Raw genomic sequence first — 22,848 nt, 5'->3', positions numbered from 1 at the left:
GTTTGGGAGTACGGGGGTTTTAATGTTCAGTGATCCGGTGGTTAATTCACAGAATAGATAGCACACCAGTAAACACCACTGAGCTATGGGTATTGTAAGAAAATAACTGCAGATGCTGGTACAAATCGAAGGTATTTATTCACAAAATGCTGGAGTAACTCAGCAGGTCAGGCAGCATCTCGGGAGAGAAGGAATGGGTGACGTTTTGGGTCGAGACCCTTCCCCAGACTGAGCTATGGGTATGGGTTTTCAGAGAGAGGGACCTCAATGTCTATTTAGCAGGAAGACTTCAGACTTTATACAGAGTGGAAACCGGCCCTTAGGCCCATCAAGTCCATGCCGGTCACCCCGTGCACTAACACCATCCTGCACTCTAGGGACAGTCTACAACTTTACTGATGCCAATTCACCTCCAGTACAAAGCTGTACGCCTATGGGATGTGGGAGGAAACTGGAGCACCCGGAGAAAACCCACGCAGGTCAAAGGGAGAACGTACAAACTCCATAGAGATGGCGCCCGTAGTCGGGATCGAACCCAGGTCTCTGGCGCAGGAAGACAGCAACTCTACCACTGCACCACCGTGCCGCCCCAATGGATAAACTATGAGGGCAGGTCATCAAGTCATACAGCATGGAAATAGGCCCTTCAGCCCAACTTGGCCTTGCTGACCAATATACGCCATGCAAGCTAATCCCATATCCCTCTCTCTAAGTCTTTCCTATTCATTTATCCATCTGAGTGTAGTTATGGTACATGCCTCAACTACCCCCTCTGGCAGCTCGTTCCACATATCCCATCTGAATGGGAAAGTTGCTCTTTAATTTTCTATTAAATCTTGTCCCTCTCACCTTAAACCTATGTCCTCTTGTTTTTGATTCCCCTACACTAGCTAAAAGGTGGAACTGTTTAAGCTTACTCAGAGATGCAAGGGAATGCATCTTAGATAGCTCTTAAATAGTCACAAAGTTCTGGAGTAACTCAGCGGGTCAGGCAACATCTCTGGAGAAAAATAATAGTTTGAGACCCTTCTTCAGACTGAGAGTCGGGGGCGAGGGGAATCGAGAGATATGAAAGGCTACATAGAGCAAACTCATGAAAGATGTGCAGAAAGGCTGATGAAAGCCAGCAACAATGATCACGGAAAGGTGGAGCCCACAATGGTCCATTGTTGGCTGTGGGGAAGGTGGTGACGAGTTGATACCTCCAGTGAAACTCAGCAAGACGACAGTGAAACTAGTATGATGACTAGGTTAGAGGAGTGACGTAGAGAGGGGGGGATGCAGGTGTTACTTGAAATTAGAGAAATCAATATTCATACCGCTGGGGTGTAAGCTGCCCAAGCGAAATATGAGTTGCTGTGCCTCCAATTTGCGTTTGGTAGCGGAGGAGGCCCAGGACAGAAAGGTCTGTGTGGGAACGGGAAGGGGAGTTAGTGTTTCAGTTCATAGTCATAGTGTTTACCTCAGAATTTCAATGACAGAATTTCTGGCCAAGAAATATTACCTTATGTAAAGACGAATGCAAAAGAGAAGTGAAAGGGGAATCAGTCCTTAAATAATTAGCATTGTTGGCACAGAATTCTGACTATGGTGTTCAGGAAACATTTCCCTAATGAGTTGTACAAAGCAGGCACCATCTCTGGAGAAAGTGGAGAGGTGACGTTTCCAGTCGGGATTCTTCTTCAGACGCCTGTTCGTTGAGGGGAGGGGGTGTAGGTGGTTGGGGAGAGAAAGCTGGAAGAGAGGAGGGGCTGTAAAAGGTGGTTGATAGGCAGATGGTTGGACAAAGGCAAGAGTTAAAAAGAAAAGGGTTAGTTTTTAGTTTAGTTTAGTTTAGAGATACAGTGCGGAAACAGGCCCTTCGGCCAGCGATCCCCGCACATTAACACTATCCTACACACATTAGGGACAATTTTACATTTTACCCAGCCAATTAACCTACAAACCTGCACGTCTTTGGAGTGTGGGAGGAAACCGAAGATCTCGGAGAAAACCCACGCAGGTCACGGGGGGAACGCACAAACTCCGTACAGACGGCGCCCGTAGTCGGGATGGAACCCGGGTCTCCGGCGCTGCAATTGCTGTAAGGCAGCAACTCTGCCGCTGCGCCACCGTGGCCGCCCTAAAGGTGTGAGATGAAAAGATTGAAGAGATGCAGACTGTGAAGCCAGAGGAAAGAATGTTGGTGGAAGGGGGAGGGGAGTTGTGAGAGGTTATGTAAAATTGGAGAAGTCAATGTTCATACTGTTGGGGTGTAAGCTGCCCAAGCAGAATACGAGGTGCTGTTCCTCCAGTCCGCGTGTGGCCTCACTCTGGCAGTGGAGGAGGCCCGGGACAGAAAGGTCGGTGTGGGAATGGGAAGGGGAGTTAAAATGATCGTCGACCGGGAGATCCAGCAGGCCTTGGCGGAGCGAGCTCAAGTGTTTGGTCGAACGATCACCAAGTCCACGCTCGGTCTCGATGAAGATGTTTAAAAAGACTGAAATCTGTGGTGCGTTATTCGTTCTTGAGTAATTGGGGGTTAGGGTGGAGGGATAACAGGGGGGGGGACAGAAGTGAGCCTGGTTATGATCGAATTATGAACAATTTATTCACAAAATGCTGGAGTAACTCAGCAGGTCAGGCAGCATCTCAGGAGAGAAGGAATGGGTGACGTTTCGGGTCGAGACCCTTCTTCAGACTGAATTATGAACAATCAGAATTATGAACAATGATCAGTGGCTGAAAGGGTGGAATGATCAACTTCAGTTCATGAGTTCATACGTTAGAGGAGCAGAATTAGGCCATTCAGCACATGGCTGATCTATCCTTCCCTCTCAATCCCATTCCCCTGCCTTCCACCCATAACCCCCGACACATATGGAACAGGAGAGAGAGAGAGAGAAAACTCAGATTTGATCAGTGATTTCCATTACACTAGTCCGACCTGCCTGTGCTTGGCCTAGATCTCTCTAAACCTTTCCTATCCATGTACCTGTCCAAATGTCTTTTAAATGTTGCTATAGTCCCTGCCTCAACTACCTCCTCTGGCAGCTAGTTCCATGCACACCCACCACCCTCTGCGTAAAAAAGTTGCCCCTCAGATTCCTATTAAATCTTTCTCCTCTCACCGTAAACTTACGTCCTCTGTTACTTGATTTCTTTACTCTGGGTAAAAGACTCTGTGCATTTAGATTTTTTTAGAGATACAGCGCGGAAACAGGCCCTTCGGCCCACCGAGTCCGCGCCGCCCAGCGATCCCCGCACATTAACACTATCCTACACACACTAGGGACAAATTTTCACATTTACCCAGTCAATTAACCTACATACCTGTACGTCTTTGGAGTGTGGGAGGAAACCGAAGATCTCGGAGAAAACCCACGCAGGTCACGGGGAGAACGTACAAACTCCGTACGGACGGCGCCCGTAGTCAGGATCGAACCTGAGTCTCCGGCGCTGCATTCGCTGTAAGGCAGCAACTCTACTGCTGTGCCACCGTACATTCACCCTACCTATACCCCACGTGGTTTTATACCCCTCTCTAAGGCCACCCCTCCTCTTCCTGTGCTCTTAGGAATGAAGTCCTAGCCTGGCCATCCTCTCCGGGTAGATCAGACCCTCGAGTCCAGGCAACATCCTCGCAAAATTATACTGGGCGCGAAGCCTCAGAATAAAAGCTGAAGGGGAATTGCTTTAGTCAGAGGGTGGTAAATCTGTGGAATTCATTGCCACAGAAGGCTGTGGAGGCCAAGTCAGTGGATATTTTTAAGGCGGAAAATGACAATTTCTTGATTAGTGCGGTTGTCAGGGGTTATGGGGAGAAGGCAGGAGAATGGGGTTGGGAGGGAGAGATAGATCAGCCATGATTGAATGGGGGTGCAGACGATGGGCCGAATGGCCTAACTCTGCTCCTATCACTTACAAACCTATTCTGCACTTAGAATCCCTGGACCCTCCAATTTCGGCACCCTCAGAAACATTTAATCGAGAGAAAGACACGAGGCGACCTCTGTTTTCTTGTGAAAGCCTGATCTGACCCATTGCGCTTGTAAGTGGAGAGGTGGCGGCCATTTAATTAGCGGTTCAGTGTGGTCGGAAGCGAGGCGGGAAGTGGTTTGGAGATGGAAAGATATTGATTGTAAGTTGTGCAGGAAGGAACTGCAGAAGCTGATTTATGTTGTATTTCGTGGTCTAGTATCTGTTGTCCCTTTGTTGAGAATCTGGACGGACCACAAGTACACGTGTTTAAAAGGTTATAATGCTGGAGCTTAAATCCAGGCTGTTTATTCCGTGGCCACCTGGAACCAGAGTGGCCGCCCAATCACCTCACTCTCCTACATAGACACTACCACACAGGCAAACAAATTAGTCCTTGTGATACAACAAAGTAGTCCCTGCAATATCACAACAGTTTAAACCGAAGACAGACACAAAAAGCTAGAGTAACTCATCAGGTCACAGCGGGCCAGGCAGTATCTGCAGAGAGGAATGGCCAGGCGATGTTTCGGGTCGGACAGTTGAAGCGATGCAGAAATAGTTGGTCGAAAGAGGGGAGGGGGAGGGGCGGGGCGGGAGCTAGCATGTGTGCAGGAAGGAACTGCAGCTGCTGGCTTACACCACAGACTGACACAAAATGCTGGAGTAACTCAGCGGGACAGGCAGCATCTCTGGAGAGAAAGAATAGGTGTCATCTTGGATCGAGACCCTTCCTCAGCTCGCAGGTGAGTTGGTTCAGCTGAGGAGGGGTGCACTGGCAGACGAGCCAGGTGTGGGAGGGAAGGGTGGAGACAGTAACCGAGGCTGGAGATGAGGTGATGAGGGGAGAGGACAAAAGGGTTCAGTGGTGGAATCTGATAAAGAAGGTAAGTGGGGAGTGGAATGTAGGGTCGTTGGTCTGTGTCGTTCCTGTTCCATGGAGCTCTGCATGTATCATAGAGTCCTACAGCATGGAAACAGGCCCTTTGGCCCATCTCGTCCATTCCAACCAAGATGCCCCATCTGAGCTAGTCCCTTTTGCCTGCATTCAGTCCATATTCCTTTCCTATCCATGTACGTCCAAGTGTCTTTTAAACATTGTTATTTTGCCTCCCTCAACTACCTCCTGTGGCAGCACATTCCAAATACCCACCACCCTTTGAGTGAAACAATGGTCCACTTAAGTCTTGCCTATCTCATCTTAAACCAAGCCCCTGTCCCACTGAGGCGATTGTTTAGACGACTGCAGGTGACCAGGCTGTCGCCACACGGTCGCCAGGGAGTCACCTGTACGGTCGTGAGTCGTCCCCAAAGAGTCGTAGCGTCTTTCTGGTCACCGCTGGTCTGCGACAGTGGGTTTGACGCCAATGATCGTAGCTTGACGTCTCCTGACGGGGGCGCTGTCGTAGGTCGTCGCCAGGTGATGTAGGTTGTTGCCGGTGCTGACTTCGGTGAATTCCATTGGCGACTACCTACGTCAACCGGAAACAGGTACCGGCGTCAAAACCGGAGGCCAAAATGACATGAATTGGCTTCAGTTGTCGCCAACAGGATCGTAGCTTGTCGCGGGTGGAGGTAGGTTGTCGCCTGTGTGGACGTAGGTTGTCGTAGGCGCGGTCGTAGGTGGACGTCCTACGTCGCGACGATTGGGTCGCCGTAGCTTGATGTCGACTAGGTGGTGGGTTGTGTAGCTTGTCGTAGACATTGTCATAGGGGGGATCCAGTCGCCGGTTTATCGGTGACCTGCTACGACTATGGCAGTCACCTAAGTGGGACAGGCCCCTTATTCTTCCGCATTCTCCCACCCTGGTTAAAATACTCTGTACATTTACTTTATCTATTCCCCTTATGACTGTATACATCTCTGTACGATAACCCCTCAGCCTCCTGCGCTCTACGGAATAAAGTCCTAGCCTGCCCAACCTCTCCCTGTAGCTTAGGCCCTCAAGTCCTGGTAAATCCTCACTGCACTCTTCCCTGCTTAACGATGTCCTTCCAATAGCAGTGTGACCAGAATACAGTACACCAAATGTGGCCACAAAGACGTCTTGTACAACTGTATCACAAGACATCACTTGGCTACATTCCCGGGACAGTTACACTTCAGAACTTGTGGCAAACTACGAAAATGCTGAGACAAGTCTGAGGGGCTGTTTAATTTTCCTTGTGACTTAGAAGGAGACCTCTCCAGAGGAGAGGACATTGGTTTAAGGTGAGAGGGGAAAGATGTAATCGGAACCTGAGGGGCAACTTTTTCCCACAGGGGGTGGTGGGAGTATGGAACGAGCTGCCAGAGGAGGTGGTTGGGGCAGGTACTCTAACAGCATTGAAAAGACACTGGGACAGATATATGGATTGGAAAGGATTTCAGGGCGGCACGGTGGCACAGCGGTAGAGTTGGTTGCAGCGCCAGAGACCCGGGTTCGATCCCGACTACGGGTGCTGTCTGTATGGAGTTTGTACGTTCTCCCCGTGACCTGCGTGAGTTTTCTCCGAGATCTTCAGTTTCCTCCCACACTCCAAAGATGTACAGGTTTGTAGGTTAATTGGCTTGGTGTATGTGTAAAGATTGTCCCTAGTGTGTGTGTAGGATAGTGTTAGTGCGCGGGGATCGCTGGTCGGTGTGGACTCGGTGGGCCGAAGGGCCTGTTTCCGTGCTGTATCTCTAAAGCTAAAACTAAAAAAGGGATATGGGCCAAACACAGGCAAATGGGACTAGCTTAGATGGGACATCTTTGTGGGAATGGGTGAGTTGTGATGAAGGGCTTGCTTCCTTGCACTATCACTCGTTAAGTCCGGTGCACGTCAGCACAGTTAACCCTCGTTATAACGGACCATGGGGCAGGGAATGGTGTCTGTTATTGCCGATTGTCCATCAGAGCCAAGTAAGACATTATCACTCTATGTCATTGAATCAGAGAACTACGGAGTTTGTACATTCTCCCCGTGACCCGCGTGGGTTTTCTCCGAGATCTTCAGTTTTCTCCCACACTCCGAAGATGTTCAGGTTTGTGGAATAATTGGCTTGGTATAAGTGCAAATTGTCACTTGTGAGCGTAGGGTAGTGTCAATGTGCGGGGATCGTTGGCTGGTGCGGACTCGGGCCGAAGGGCCTGTTCCTGCGCTGTACCTCGAAACTAAACTAAAGGTTCTCCCTCATTAGCTCCCCCTCACATTTAGTGATTGAATTTATTTCTGTACGTGTACAGAATATTAAAGCTTTGTGTAGGAAAATAACTGCAGATGCTGGTACAAATCGGAGGCACGACAAAATGCTGGAGTAACTCAGCGGGTCAGGTTAGGGTTCTTGGCTCTTGGTCCTCCAAAATATTCCAAATGGAATTTAAACTGGAGGTGGCTGAGTATGGACTTAAGCAAGAAGGGCTTCTTGGAGAAGAAGAGCTGCCTTAAATGTAGTTGGGTCTGGTAGAGTAACTATAGTAGGGTGAAGTAGAATCCCATGCTTTAATTGTGCGTGAGAAGAATGAATTGCTATACGCATCTGTCTTGGTAGCTGGTATCTCGAATTGAATCGAATGCCCGCTGAGTTACTCGAGCATTTTGTGACACCTTCGTATATTAAAGCTTGCTCAGTCTCTTTTATTCGTCTGTGGTTGTTTGTGCCTGTCATTACAAAATGCCTGGTGCAATGTGTGTTGACAAATGCTGCCTTCCAGCCAGAGAGGGTCACGCATTGCAGTCCTCTTCCGAGAGTCAGCGTTTACGTTGCCCCGGGTGGATGGAGAGAGTCAGTTGTCAGCAGATCTCGGACAATTGTTTATTTGGACTTGACAAGGCTTCTTGCAATAGCCTCGGTATTTAGTTTGTGAGATACAGCATGGAAACGCGCTCCTCGCCCCTCCCCGAGCCCACGCTGACATTCGGTCACCCATCCACACCAGTTCCACGTGTGGGAAGGAACTGCAGATGCTGGTTTAAACCGGAGATGGACACTAAAGCTTGAGTAACTCAGCGGGACAGGCAGCATCTCTGGAGAGAAGGAGTGGGTGACGTTTCTGGTCGGGACCCTTCTTCAGACCATATTGTGTCACACTAGTTCTATGTTCAGTTTAGTTTATTGTTACGTGTACCAGGGAACAGGGAAAAGCTTTTGTTGAGTGCTAACCATTCAGCAGCACGACGATATATGAATACAATATGATTACCAGTCTGAAGAAGGGTCTCGACCCGAAACGTCGCCCATTCCTTCTCTCCTGAGATGCTGCCTGACCTGCTGAGTTACTCCAGCATTTTGTGAATAAATACCTATGATTACAATCGAGCTATTTACAGTGTACAGATAGATACATGATGAGGGAGTAACGTTTAGTGCGAGGTAAAGCCAGCAAACTCCGATCAAGGATAGTCCGAGGGTCACCAATGAGGTAGATAGTAGTTCAGCACTGCTCTCTGGTTGTGGTAGGATGGTTCAGTTGCCTGATAACAGCTGGGAAGAAACTGTCCCTGAATCTGGAGGTGTGCGTTTCCACACTCATCCACTCTGTACATGCAGCTTATCTTTTTAGTTTAGTTTAGAGATAGAGCATTGAAGCAGGCCCTTCGGCCCACCGAGTCTGCACTGACAAGCAATACCCGATACACTAGTTCTATCCGACACACTGGGGACAATTTACAGAAACCAATTAACCCGCAAACCTACACGTCTTTGAGATGTGGGAGGAAACCGGAGCTCCCGATAAAAATTGGGATCACAGGGAGGATGTACAAACTCCACACAGACAGCTCCCGACGTCAGGATCGAACCTGGGTCTCCGGCACTGTGAGGATGCAACTCTACCGCTACGCCACCGTGCCGCACGGATTACTTCCTCTTGGATGCAAAATCCAATTTTATTGAAGCTTGATGCAGTGCATTTTCCAACCATTTACTGTTCTCTTTTCTTCCTGCAGACCACCAAACTCCCACAGACTGCTGCTGCCTCGTTCAAGGTATGGACTGAATCTTGGTTGGTGTGTGGTCACCATACACCGATCAGCCAAAACATTATGACCACTGGCAGAGGAAGTGAATAACATTGTCTATCTTGTTACAATGGCACCTGTCAAGGGGTGGGATATATTAGGCAGCAAGTGAACAGTCAGTTCTTGAAGTTGATGTATTGGATGCAGGAGAAATGGGCAGGAGTAAAGACCTGAGTGACTTTGACAAGGGCCAAATTGTTATGGCCAGACGACTGGGTCAGAGCATCTCTGAAACGGCAAGGCTTGTGGGGTGCTCCCGGTCAGCAGTGGTGAGTACCTACCGACAGTGGTCCGAGGAGGAACAAGCCACAAACCGGCGACAGACAGGGTGTTGGGCGCCCAAGGCTCATCGATGCGCGAGGGCAACGAAGGCTATCCCGTCTGGTCCGAAACAACAGAAGGTCAACTGTGGCACAAGTCACAGAAAATGTTAATGGTGGTCACGGGAGGAATGTGTCACAATACACAGTGCATCGCACCCTGCTGCGTATGGGGCTGCACACGGAGGACCAACAGCATATTAGGCAGGTGGTCATAATGTTTTGGCTGATCGGTGTATGTATTCAGTGTAAGAGTCAGGAAGTCATGATCCAGTTTTTACAGGACTTTGATTAGATATCATTTGGAGTATTGCGTGCACTTGTGGTCGCCCCCTACTGGAAGGATGTGGAAGCTTTGCAGAGGAGGTTGGTGGCGTTTCAGGTCTGATCTCTTCTTCAGACTGCAAGGTAGAGAAGACTCGAACAAAGCAGGGCCGGCAAAAGATGACCTCTGTTAGGGTGGAGTCCACAAGGGCCCATTGTTGGCTGGGGAAGATGTGCTTACGACAGGGATACAAGGAGGCCAACAGTGGAACTAGTGGGATGACGAGGGAGGGGGAGGAAATGAAGGAGTTATAGACAATAGACAATAGGTGCAGGAGGAGGCCATTCGGCCCTTCGAGCCAGCACCACCATTCAATGTGATCATGGCTGATCATTCTCAATCAGTACCCCGTTCCTGCCTTCTCCCCATACCCCATGACTCCGCTATGCTTAACAGCTCTACCTAGCTCTCTCTAGAAAGCATTCAGAGAATTGGCCTCCACTGCCTTCTGAGGCAGAGAATTTCAGATTTATAACTCTCTGACTGAAAAAGTTTTTCTTCATCTCTGTTCTAAATGGCCTACCCCTTATTCTTAAACTGTGGCCCCTGGTTCTGGACTCCCCCAACATTGGGAACATGTTTCCTACCTCTAACGTGTCCAACCCCTTAATAATCTTATATGTTTCGATAAGATCCCCTCTCGTCCTTCTAAATTCAAGTGTATACAAGCCTAGTCGCTCCAGTCTTTCAACATATGATAGTCCCGCCATTCCGGGAATTAACCTAGTAAACCTACGCTGCACGCCTTCAATAGCAAGAATATCCTTCCTCAAATTTGGAGACCAAAACTGCACACAGTACTCCAGGTGCAGTCTCACTGGGGCCCTGTACAACTGCAGAAGGACCTCTTTGCTCCTATACTCAACTCTTCTTGTTATGAAGGCCAACATTCCATTGGCTTTCTTCACTGCTTGCTGTACCTGCAAGCTTCCTTTCAGTGACTGATGCACTAGGACACCCAGATCTCGTTGTACGTCCCCTTTTCCTAACTTGAAGTTACTTGAAATTAGAGACATTAACATTAATACCACTGGTTGTAAGCTTCAATTACAGAGTGTTGCCTGGATTAGAGGGTATTAGCCCTGAGGAGAGGCTCGACAAACTTGGATTGTTTTCTCTGGACCACTGAAGGTTGAGGGGAGACCTGATGGGAGTATTTAAGATGATGAGAAGCATAGATAGGGTAGACAGTCAGAACTTTTGATCTCAGGGTGGAAGTGTCAAAGACTTTGTGGCGGTCACGGTGGCGCAGCGGCAGAGTTGCTGCCTTACAGTGAATGCAGCGCCGGAGACCCGGGTTCGATCCCGACTGCGGGTGCCGTCTGTACGGAGTTTGTACGTTCTCCCCGTGACCTGCGTGGGTTTTCTCCGAGATCTTCGGTTCCCTCCCACACTCCAGAGACGTGCAGGTTTTTAGGTTAATTGGCTTGGTATAAATGTAAAAATTGTCCCTCGTGGGTGTAGGATAGTGTTAATGTGCGGGGATCGCTGGTCGGCGTGGACCCGGTGGGCCGAAAGGGCCTGTTTCCTTGCTGTATCTCTAAACTAAACTAAAATGTGTGGAAATTAGGAACTGCAAACTAAACTAAACTAAACTAAACTAAACTAAACTAGAAGGCATAGCTTTAAGGTGAGAGGGGCAAAGTTTAAAGGAGATATCTGGGGCAGGTTTTGTTGCACAGAGAGTGAATGAATGAATGAATGAATGAATGAATGAATGAATGAATGAATGATACTTTATTGTCACATGTAACGAGTCACACTGAAATTCTTTGTTATGCGTACCCAAGGTATGCAAAGAGTCGCCACATAAAGGGCACCGACAAAGTTACAAAGGGCCACGTCCTCCTTTGTTGTCCCCCCCCCCCCTCACGGCGGAATGAATGAATGAATGAAAGTATTGGGTTCCTGGCGTGCGATGTATTGGGTGGTGTGGGATGCAGATACAATAATGGCGTTTAAGAGGCTTTTAGTTAAGCACGTATTAATGGAAGAATATGGGGCACATGCAGGCCGTGGTGATTAGTTTAGTTGAGTTTAGATATACAGCGTGGAAACAGGGCCGCGGTTTCCTCCCACAATCCAAAGACGCACAACTTTGTTGGTTAATTGGCTTGGTATAATTTATAAATTGTCCCTTGTGTGTGTAGGATAGGGCTAGTTTTCGGCATGGTCGGCACGGACTCGGTGGGCCGAAGGGCCTATTTCCAGGCTTTAACTAAACTACAGCATGCGCCAGTGAGCCGAAGGGCCCGTTTCTATCCCGTGCTTTCTCCATTGTATTACACACCAGTTCAGTTCAGTCTAGTTTGGTTCCGAGATACAGCGCGGAAACAGGCCCTTTCGGCCCACCGGGACTTCACCGACCAGCGACCTCCCCACACACATTAACACTATCCTACACACACTAGGGACAATTTTTACGTTTACCGAGTCAAGTATTTTACAAAACCTGTACGTCTTTGGAGTGCGGGAGGAAACCGGAGATCTCGGAGGAAACCCACGCAGGTCACGGGGAGAACGTACAAACTTGAGTTCGTAAGCGCTGCAAGGCAGCAGCAACTCTACCGCTGTGCTACCGTGACGCTGTTTTGTTGAACCGATGCTTTGGCATTTTCTGACTGTACATGCCTTGTGTCTTGCAGGCCTCGGAGGTGCAGATTGAGGCAGTTCAAAGTGTGGCGGAGAAGCCGGATGCGAAGCAAGTGCCGTTTGGCACGGTGTTCACCGACCACATGCTGGTGATTCACTGGACGCTGGCAGGAGGCTGGGAGAGACCACGCATCCAGCCACTGCAGAACCTCTCGTTACACCCCGCCATCTCCGCCCTCCAATACTCAGTGGAGGTGAGTTAGACTCACAGAGTCATAGAGTGGAACAGCGCGGAAACAGGCCCTTCGGCCCAACTTGCCCACACCGGCCAACATGTCCCAGCTACACTCGTCCCACCTGCCCGCTTTTGGCCCATATCAAGATTTCAAGAATTCAAGATCAATTTATTGTCACGTGTACCAATGTAGGTACAGTGAAGTTTGAATTACCATACTGCCGTACTAACTGAAAAGCAACATGACACACAGCCATATAGAGTAAAATTTAACATAAACGTCCACCACAGTGGATTCCACATTCCTCACTGTGATCGACAATAGACAATAGGTGCAGGAGTAGGCCATTCGACCCTTCGAGCCAGCACCACCATTCAATGTGATCATGGCTGATCATTCTCAATCAGTACCCAGTTCCTGCCTTCTCCCCATACCCCCTGACTCCGCTATCCTTAAGAGCTCTATCTAGCTCTCTCTTGAATGCATTCAGAGAATTGGCCTCCACTGCCTTCCGAGGCAGTGAATTCCACAGATTTACAACTCTCTGACTGAAAAAGTTTTTCCTCATCTCCGTTCTAAATGGCCTACCCCTCATTCTTAAACTGTGGCCCCTGGTTCTGGACTCCCACAACATTGGGAACATGTTTCCTGCCTCTAACGTGTCCAACCCCTTAATAATCTTATATGTTTCGATAAGATTTTTTGATGGAAGGTAACAAAGTTCCAACATCTTCCTCTTTGTTCACCCGTGGTCTGGGCTGTTGAACCTGCTGAATGGTAGCTCAAATATCATCCGAAACCTGTCCTATTCATGTACCTGTCTGAAAGTTTCTTAAACGTTGCAATAGTCCCTGGCCCAACTACCTCCTCTGGCAGCTTGTTCCATACACCCACCACCCTTTGTGTGAAAATGTTATCTATTAAATCTTTTCCCCTTCACTTTAAATTTGCAGGAGGGGACATTCCCATCAAGTCCCTCCCGATTCTACCTCTCACGGGTGACATTTCAGGTCGTGACCCTTCTTCAGACTGAAAGGCATTGGAAAGGGAAACGAGAGATACAGGCGATGATGTAGAGAGATAAAGAACAATGAATGAATGAAAGGCAAAAGAGTAACGATGATAAAGGAAACAGGCCATTGTTGGCTGGTTGTTGGGTGAAAACGAGAAGCTGGTGCGACTTGGGTGGGGGAGGGATGGAGAGAAAGGGAATGCCGGGGTTCCTTGAAGTTAGAGAAGATTCATGGTTTGAATTTGTTAGTCTTCTGGTTTCGGAATCCTAGTAAGTCAGTCTAATGCACAGTGAGTCAATGATACTGGGGCAGTTACAGGTTATGAAAGGGCTGAGACGGGGCCCTGTAAATGCACAGCTGGTTGGCAATGCAGTTGGAGATATTGGATGTGACGATATTGAGCGTGACTGGTGGATTGCGGGTCGTTTGATGGGCTGATGTTACAGGCGAACTCTGTTACCTGCTACCTCCACTAAACAGACAAAGACAAGGATCTTTTAAGAAACATTTGGACAAGTGCATGGATTGGACAGGTTTAGAGGGATATGGGCCAAACGCAGGCAGGTGGGACTAGTGTAGATGGGGCATGTTGGTCGGTGTGGGAAAGTTGGGCCGAGGGGCCTGTTTCCACACTGTATCACTCTGTGACTATGACTTGATATTCTGTGGCTCACTGCATCCTCTAGTGGCTATTAGCAGGCAGTGCAAGAGTGCTGCTCTCCAGAAGGAAAAGACGTCATAGAGTCTTACAGCATGGAAACAGGCCCTTCGGCCCAACATACCCACACTGACCAACATGCCCCATCTATACCAGTCACACCTGCCCACAATTGACCCATATCCTGCAAAACCTAGATGCAGAAACAAAGAAATGCAGATGCTGTTTTATTCCAAAGACATATATATATAAAGTCTGAAGAAGGGTCCCGACCCAAAACATCACAATAGACAACAGGCAATAGACAATAAGTGCAGGAGTAGGCCATTCGACCCTTCGAGCCAGCACCGCCATTCATCGTGATCATGGCTGATCATGCACAATCAGTACCCCGTTCCTGCCTTCTCCCAATATCCCCTGACTCCGCTATCATTAAGAGCTCTTCACCTGTCCGTTTCCTCCAGAGATGCTGCCTGACCTGCTGAGTTACTCCAGCACTTTGTGTCTATTATCCCTCTAAACCTATCCTATCTATGTACATGTTCAAATGTTTTTAAACGTTGTGTTAGTACCTTCCTCAACTGCCTCATGTGGCAGCTCGTTCCTACTAGCGTTTGTGTGAAAAAAAGTTGCCCATCAGGTTCCTATTAAATCTTTCCCTCCTCACCTTAAACCTGTGTCCTCTGGTTCTCGATTCCCCTACTCTGAGTGAAAGACTCTGTGCGTCTATCTTATTAATTCCCTTCATGATCTATACACATCTCTCGGATCACCAAAAATAAACCTTTATAGATAGACCCCTATAAGATCACCCCTCATCCTCCTGCGATCCAAGGAATAAAGTCCTAGCCTACCGAACCTCTCCCTGTAGCTCAGGGCCTCTAGTCCTGGCAACATCCTTCTAAATCTTCCCGGCACTCTTTCCAGCTTAACAACATCTTTCCTATAGCAGGGTGACCAAAACTGAACACAATAGTCCAAATGCATCCTCACCAACCTCGTGTACAACTGTAACATAACATCCCAACTTCTGCACTCAGTACTCTGCCTGATGAAGTGCCGAGAAGGGAATGGGTCTGGGGTGGGACAAGTCTTTGATTACGTTGGCTGCTTTTCCGAGGCAGCGTGAAAGGTAGATGGTGTTAACGATGGGAAGTCTTGTCCGTGTGACGGGCCGGGCTACGTCTATGACTCTCTGCAATTTATGTGAACACATCGGGAGATCAGCTTTTCTTGTTCACGGTGCGTGTGTTTGAGGTCATGGTTTGGATTCATATCTTCACCTGGCAACTGCCCACAGCTCTTCGAGGGACTGAAAGCGTATCGAGGCGTGGACGGCAAGATACGGCTGTTTCGACCCATGCTGAACATGGACCGGATGCTGAGATCTGCCATCAGGGTGGCCTTACCTGTGAGTACGTAGACCAAAGATACTAGAGGAGCAAGATGAACCACTCCGTCAAAATCGCCCATACTGAAGTGTAGTACGCAAAGAAGCGTAACGTCCGCCATTTTAGTAAGCAAAGCCCACCGTCTGCTCTGCCTCTCGCAGTGTAATCAGTGTTTTGGGGGAACAGTATGTGTGATGACACCATTAAAATGCAGAATATATCTCATCTATCAATTCACAGATTTTTGTTATTTTTCTTTTAAAATGTTTGTGCAAGTTTCTGCCTACTAAAATGGTGCCGTGACGTGCTACGGTTTTTAGGGTCGAGTGGTCTATCTTGCTCTGCTCTATTATCTTTGGCATAGACAGATCACGCGAATCGTCCCGGGAATGATTGGGTTAACATATGATGAGCGTTTGTTGGCACTCGGCCTGCACTCGCTGGAGTTTAGACGGATGAGGGGGGAACCTCATTGAAACTTACCAAAGAGTGAAAGGCCCGGATAGAGTGGATGTGGAGAGGATGTTTCCACTGGTGGGAGAGTCTAGGACCAGAGGTCACAGCCTCAGAATAAATGGACACCTTTAGAATGAAGATGAAGAGGAATTTCTTTAGTCAGAGGGTGGTGAATCTGAGGAATTCGTTGCCACAGACGGCTGTGGCAGACGGTTTTAAGGCGGTTTGTTGATTAGCAAGAGTGTCAAAGGGTTATGGGGAGAAGGGGGTTGTGAGGGCAAGATAGATCAGCCATGATCTCCACACATACAGCACCCAAGGTCAGGATTGAATCTGAAGGGGCTGCTCCTCAAGTTCTGGCTCCATTTTAGCCCTACGCTTTAAATTTTTGGGCACCCGGTACAGAGGGGGGAGGGTCAGGAGGGAGGAGGGGGTCTCCCTGTCGGTCTGCTCCTGGGCCTGGCTAAGATGGCCATCCGCGGGTCCAGGCAACGGGCAGTCGACGGCCTCACAGAAGTCGGCTGCCTATCCCTGTTCCGGGGTTACGTCCGTGCCCGCGTGTCCCTGGAGAGGGAACACGCGGTGTCCACAGGGACTCTGGAGGCCTTCCGGGAAAGCTGGTCGCCGCGGGGGGTTGAATGTATTGTTGACAGAGATCTGGTGTGTATTGTTGACAGAGATTTGTAAACTGCCGATACAGGCGGCTTTTGTTTGATCACATTTTGCTTAGTATGTTTGTATGGTTTTCTTTGGAATAAAACTTTTATATTTAAAGATTGAACCTGGGTAGTTAATTTAATTTTGTTTAGTTTATTGTCATTCACAATAGGCGCAATGAAGTTCCTTGTTTAAGTCAAGTGGAGTTTATTGTCCAATACACAAGCACCGTGAGGTACAGGAACAATGAACATCTTGCTTGCTGGAGCGCCACAGACACATAGTCTTACTCAGCACACAAAAACATAAATTACACCTAAATTCTACAAGAAAGTAAAAAGAAAAATAAGATAGGAGCTAAAAACAATACATTAGCGAGCAAAACACAATTAGAAACCAAGTCCAATAGAATCATGAGAGGTCTAGATCGGGATGATGCTCAGAGTCTCTTGCCCAGAGTAGGGGAATTGAGGACCAGAGGACATAGGTTCAAGGTGAAGGGGAAAAGATTTAATAGGAATCCGAGGGGGTAACATTTTCACACAAATGATGGTGGGTGTATGGAACAAAGCTGCCAGAGGAGGTAGTTGAGGCTGGGACTATTCCAGCGTTTAAGAAACAGTTAGACAAGTACATGGATAAGATAGGTTTGGAGGGATATGGGCCAAGCGCAGGCAGGTGGGACCAGTGTAGCTGGGACACGTTGGCCGGTGTGGGCGAGTTGGGCCGAAGGGCCTGTTTCCACACTGTATCACTCTATGACTCTAAGCTGGAAGTGGGGGCAGAGAAGGATGTTGCCACGACTCGAGGGCTTCAGTTACAGGGCGAGGTTGAGCAGGCTAGACCTTTATTCCTTGGAGCACAGAAAGCTTTTCTCTGTATCTCTGCACATGTGACAATAACAAACTAAAACAAATGTTTCTTTGCCCAGGCTTTTGACCGGACCGAGCTGTTGGAATGCATCAAAAAGCTGGTGGAGGTAGACAAAGAATGGGTGCCGTACAGCATCGAGGAAAGCCTCTACATTCGCCCGACGTTTATTGGGACAGAGGTGTGAATTTATGGTCGCACGCGCACGTGTGTGTGCGTGTACGTGAGAGTTTGCACACGGGTCCTCGTGCACTCGTGCTTGTATCTGCTTATATGTGTATCTTGGTGTGTCCGTATGTGTGTGTTGGCACACACCTGCATATCTGTTTCCCTACATGTCCAGGTGTGTCTGCTGTGCCTGGGTATGTGCAGAAACGCAAAGCACAAAGTGCTGGAGGAACTCAGCAGGTCAGGCAGCATCTGTGGAGGGAATGGAGAGATGACGTTCTGGGTCAGGACTGTTCGCACGCGCACACTTAGACGCACACACATGTGTTTATTTTTAAAAATTTTATAGATGCAGCACGGAAACAGGCCCTTCGGCCCACCGAGTCCATGCCGACCATCGATCACCTCTTCACACTAGTTCCATGTTATCCCATTTTCTCATCCACTCCCTACACACATGGAATGTTCATTCCCGTGTCTGGCTTCAGGTTTCCTCCGGGTGCTCCGGTTTCCACCCCATCCCGACGACGCGAAGGTTGAAGGTTTATAAATCAGCCCGCGGAGTAGAATCTCCTCCATCGTTTAGTTTATTGCCATGTGTCCACTTAGTAACAGGGAGAACGTGCAAACTACACACAGACAGCACCCGAGGTCAGGATCGAACCCGGGTCTCCAGCACTGTGAGGCGGCGGCTCTCCCAGCTGCGCCACTATACATGGGCCCCATATCTGAGGAAGGACGTGCTGGCTCTGGAGAGGGCCCAGAGGAGGTTTACAAGAATGATCCCAGGAATGAGTGGGTTAATCTATGATGAGCGTTTGACAGCACTGGGCCTGTACTCGCTGGAGTTTAGAAGGTTGAGGGGGGACCTCATTGAAACTTACAGAATAATGAAAGACACAGATAGAGTGGATGTAGAGAGGATGTTTCCACTGGTGGGAGAGTAGGACCAGAGGGCACAGCCTCAGAATTAAAGGGCGCACTTTTAAAATGGAGGTGAGGAGGAACTTCTTTAGTCAGAGGGTAGTTAATCTGTGGAACTCATTGCCACAGAGGGCCATGGAGGCCGAGCCAGTGGATATTTTTAAGGCAGAGATGGACAAATTCTTGATTAGAACGGGTGTCAAGAGTTATGGGGAGAAGGCAGGAACATGGAATTAGATGGAGAGATCAGCCATGATCGAATGGTGGAGCGGACTCGATGGGCCGAATGGCCTAATTCTACTATAACCTGTGTGAGCTTGTGAGTGTGTGTTTGAGGTAGTCCTCGCGCTCCTCTGGGCTCTCCCAGTGTCCGCAGCGGCCAGCCCTTTGGGAGATGATAAAGAATCAGTTCCTTATTCCCACATCTAAAAATACAGACAGTAACGCTATTTGAAGAAGGGTCACGACCCGAAACGTCACCCACTCCTTCCCTCCAGAGATGCTGCCTGTCTCGCTGAGATACTCCAGCTTTTTTGTGTCAATCTAACGCTGTTTAATTGACCGGCAATGGTCATGCGATCTCCCAAACGCTTCTGATTAAAGCTGCCACAAATTCCATCAACGTGAAGATTGTTCAAACTTGGTTTAGATTTCCAATGGCTGAGTTTAGCGATCAGTAGCGCCACCCGAAGGCCGGTGTGAACAATTACCAGTAGCTGGAATATTGGATCAGGAACTTCAGAGCAAAGATATAAGAGGGACAAGCTGAACCACTCCGTCGAAATCGCCTATACTGAGGTGTATTAGGACGTAAACGAGCGTAACGTCCGCCATTTTAGTAGGCAAAACCCGCCGTCTGCTATGCCCCTCGCTGTGTAATCAGTGTTTTGGGGGAACAGTATGTGTGATGATACCATAAAAATGCAGAATGTATCTCATCTATCAATTCACAGATTTTTGTTATTTTTCTTTAAAAATGTTTCTGCAAGTTCTGCCTACTAAAATGGCGCCTTGACCTTCTACGGTTGTAGGGTCGAGTGGTCTATCTTGCTCCTCTAGTATCTTTGCTTCAGAGCATAGAGTCATACAGCATGGAAACAGGCCCTTCGGCCCAAATTGTCCACGCCGACCAAGATGCCCCATCTATGCTAGTCCCACCTGCCCGCGTTTGGCCCACGTCCATCTAAACCTGTCCTATCTATCTACCTGTCCAAATGTCTTTTAAATGTTGTTATTGTACCTGCCTCGACTACCTCCACATGGCAACTGGTTCCGTACGCCCCTCTACTCTCTTTGTGAAAATGTTGCCCCTCAGGTTACTCCAGCACTTTGTGTCTATCTTCGGTATAAACCAGCTTCTGCAGTTCCTTCTGACACATTACCCAGGTATACTGCTGCACCACCGTGCTGCCCACTGACCTTGTGACTCTCATTCCCTTCAGCCTTCCCTGGGCCTGAAGAAGACGACCAAAGCCATGCTGTACGTCATCATGTGCCCGGTCGGACCATACTTCAGCACGGGCATGTTCAATGCCGTGTCCCTCTGGGCCAACCCGGAGTATGTCCGGGCCTGGAAGGGAGGAACCGGAGACTGCAAACTCGGAGGGTACGTAGGTCATGAACACAGGGCAAGCACAAACACAGGGCTTGATTCCACCCACAGAAACATAGAAAATAGGTGCAGGAGGAGGCCATTCGGCCATTCGGCCCTTCGAGCTAGCACCGCCATTCATTGTGATTCTGGCTGATCGTCCACAATCAGTAACCCGTGCCTGCCTTCTCCCCATATCCCTTGATTCCACTAACCCCTAGAGCTCTATCTGACTGATTCCACTAGCCCCTGAGTGCTATCTGACTGATTCCACTCGCCCCTAAAGCGCTATCTGACTGATTCCACTAGCCCCGAGAGCTCTATCTAACCTAGCCCGAGCCTTTCCCTTACCAGGGCCAGTGAGAGCTTGGCGGGCAAACTGCATGCACAGCAAGCTGCCACCGATGGCAATGTGACGTCCTATCCATCCCAATTAAAACCTTGTGTCTCACGCCCCTTTTTGCATCTCTGGCGTTTGTCCAATCATCTCCCCATCGAACAGTGAAAGGCCTGGATAGAGTGGATGTGGAGAGGATGTTTCCACCAGTGGGAGAGTCCAGGACCAGAGAGCACAGCCTCAGTATAAAAGGACGTTTCTACAGAAAGGAGATGAGGAATTTCTATAGCCAGAGGGTGGGGGATCTGTGGAATTCATTGCCACAGACGGCGGTGGAGGCCAAGTGGTTGGGTATTTTTAAAGTGGAGATTGACAGATTCTTGATTAGCACGGGTGCCAAAGGATACGGAGAGAAGGCAGGAGAATGGGGTTGGGAGGGAGAGATAGATCAGCCATGATTGAATGGCGGCGTAGACTCGATGGGGCGAATGGCCTAATTCTGCACCGATAACTTATGAACTAATAGACCCCCTCCCCTCTCGCCTGCGATCGTCTATGACCTGTGATGCTTTGCCCTGCGTCCTCTCTCTTCTCGTTTTCTTCCCCCCCAATCAATCTGAAGAAGGGACTGGACCCAAAACATCAGCGATCCATGTTCTCCAGGGATGCTGCTTGACCCACTGAGTTATAGACAATAGACAATAGACAATAGGTGCAGGAGGAGGCCATTCGGCCCTTCGAGCCAGCACTGCCATTCAATGTGATCATTGCTGATCATTCTCAATCAGTACCCCATTCCTGCCCTCTCCCCATACCCCCTGACTCCGCTATCCTTAAGAACTCTATCTAGCTCTCTCTTGAATGCATTCAGAAAATTGGCCTCCACTGCCTTCTGAGGCAGAGAATTCCACAGATTCACAACTCTCTGACTGAAAACGTTTTTCCTCATCTCAGTTCCAAATGGCCTACCCCTTATTCTTAAACTGTGGACCCTTGTTCTGGACTCCCCCAACATTGGGAACATGTTTCCTGCCTCTAACGTGTCCAACCCTTTAATAATCTTATACGTTTCAATAAGATCTCCTCTCATCCTTCTAAATTCCAGTGTATACAAGCCTAGTCACTCCAGTCTTTCAACATATTATAGTCCCGCCATTCCGGGAATTAACCTAGTAAACCTACGCTGCACGCCCTCAATAGTAAGAATATCCTTCCTCAAATTTGGAGACCAAAACTGCACACAGTACTCCAGGTGCGGTCACACTAGGGCCCTGTACAACTGCACACAGTACTCCAGGTGCGGTCACACTAGGACCCAGTACAACTGCAGAAGGTTGTGTCTAACTGAGTTACGTTGTGTCCAATTAACTGCCTAGCCTTCTGCATTGAAGGGGAAGAAAGCCTTTATGGATCGGCGCGGACTCGGTGGGCCGAGGGGCCTGTTTCCCTGCTGTATCTCTAAACTAAGCTAAAGGTAGCAAGGAAGGCAAAGTCAATGCTGGCATTTATATCAAGGGGGCTCGACGACAAAAAGGGATGTAATGCTGAGGCTCTATAAGGCGTTGGTCAGGCCACATTTGGAGCGCTGTGTGCAAATTTGAGCCCCAAATCTGAGGAAGGATGTGCTGGCTCTGGAGAGGGTCCAGAGGAGGTTTACGAGAATGATCCCAGGAATGAGTGGGTTATCATATGATGAGCGTTTGACAGCACTGGGCCTGTACTCGCTGGAGTTTAGAAGGACGAGGGGGGGCCTCATTGAAACTTACAGAACAATGAAAGGCACAGATAGAGTGGATGTGGAGAGGATGTTTCCACTGGTGGGAGAGTCTAGGACCAGAGGTCACAGCCTCAGAATAAAAGGGCGCTCTTTTAAAAAGGATGAGAAATGCTTAAAGAACTTCTTTAGTCAGAGGATAGTTGATCTGTGGAATGTATATATGTATCGGATGGTGAATCTGTGGAACTCATTGCCACAGAGGGCTGTGGAGGCCAAGTCAGTGGATATTTTTAAGGCAGAGATTGACAAATTCTTGATTAGAACGGGTGTCAAGGATTATGGGGAGAAGGCAGGAAAATGGGATTACGAGGCAGAGATCAGCCATGATTGAATCGCGGAAAGGACTCGATGGGCCGAATGGCCTAATTCTACTCCTATAACTTGTGAACTGAACTAAATGCGGGCGGAAAGTAGGCAGAAGGCATTACAGGCAGCAGTCAGGAAGCGTGTAGAGCGAGGAGATGGAGTGGATAAGGAATGAGGGCAGGATGAGACAGCGACTATCAGACATTAGAGATACAGCGTGGAAACAGACCCTTCAGCTGACCGATCCCTCGCCGACCAGCGATCGCCCGCACATTAACACTATCCTA

At 48.7% G+C, this 22,848-nt stretch overlaps 1 protein-coding gene across 2 annotated transcripts in view; it reads left to right on the top strand.

The window, feature by feature from the left end:
- The window catches only part of bcat1 (branched chain amino-acid transaminase 1, cytosolic), a 63,359-nt gene that overhangs the window by 18,326 nt on the left and 22,185 nt on the right, over nt 1-22,848 (top strand). The window contains exons 2-6 of one of the 2 annotated variants that reach the window (XM_078420003.1): nt 8,869-8,907; nt 12,231-12,431; nt 15,385-15,495; nt 17,520-17,639; nt 19,993-20,156. In XM_078420003.1, the coding sequence (XP_078276129.1) occupies nt 8,869-8,907; nt 12,231-12,431; nt 15,385-15,495; nt 17,520-17,639; nt 19,993-20,156 (635 nt within the window). The remainder of the gene's footprint in view (nt 1-8,868; nt 8,908-12,230; nt 12,432-15,384; nt 15,496-17,519; nt 17,640-19,992; nt 20,157-22,848) is intronic. The other variant, XM_078420004.1, reaches the window with a different exon arrangement.

Source organism: Rhinoraja longicauda, chromosome 23, assembly GCF_053455715.1.
Source record: "Rhinoraja longicauda isolate Sanriku21f chromosome 23, sRhiLon1.1, whole genome shotgun sequence".
Taxonomy (NCBI): Eukaryota; Metazoa; Chordata; class Chondrichthyes; order Rajiformes; family Arhynchobatidae; genus Rhinoraja; species Rhinoraja longicauda.
The sequence above is the reverse complement of the archived record's forward strand: the minus strand, read 5'-3'. Positions and strand labels throughout refer to the sequence as shown.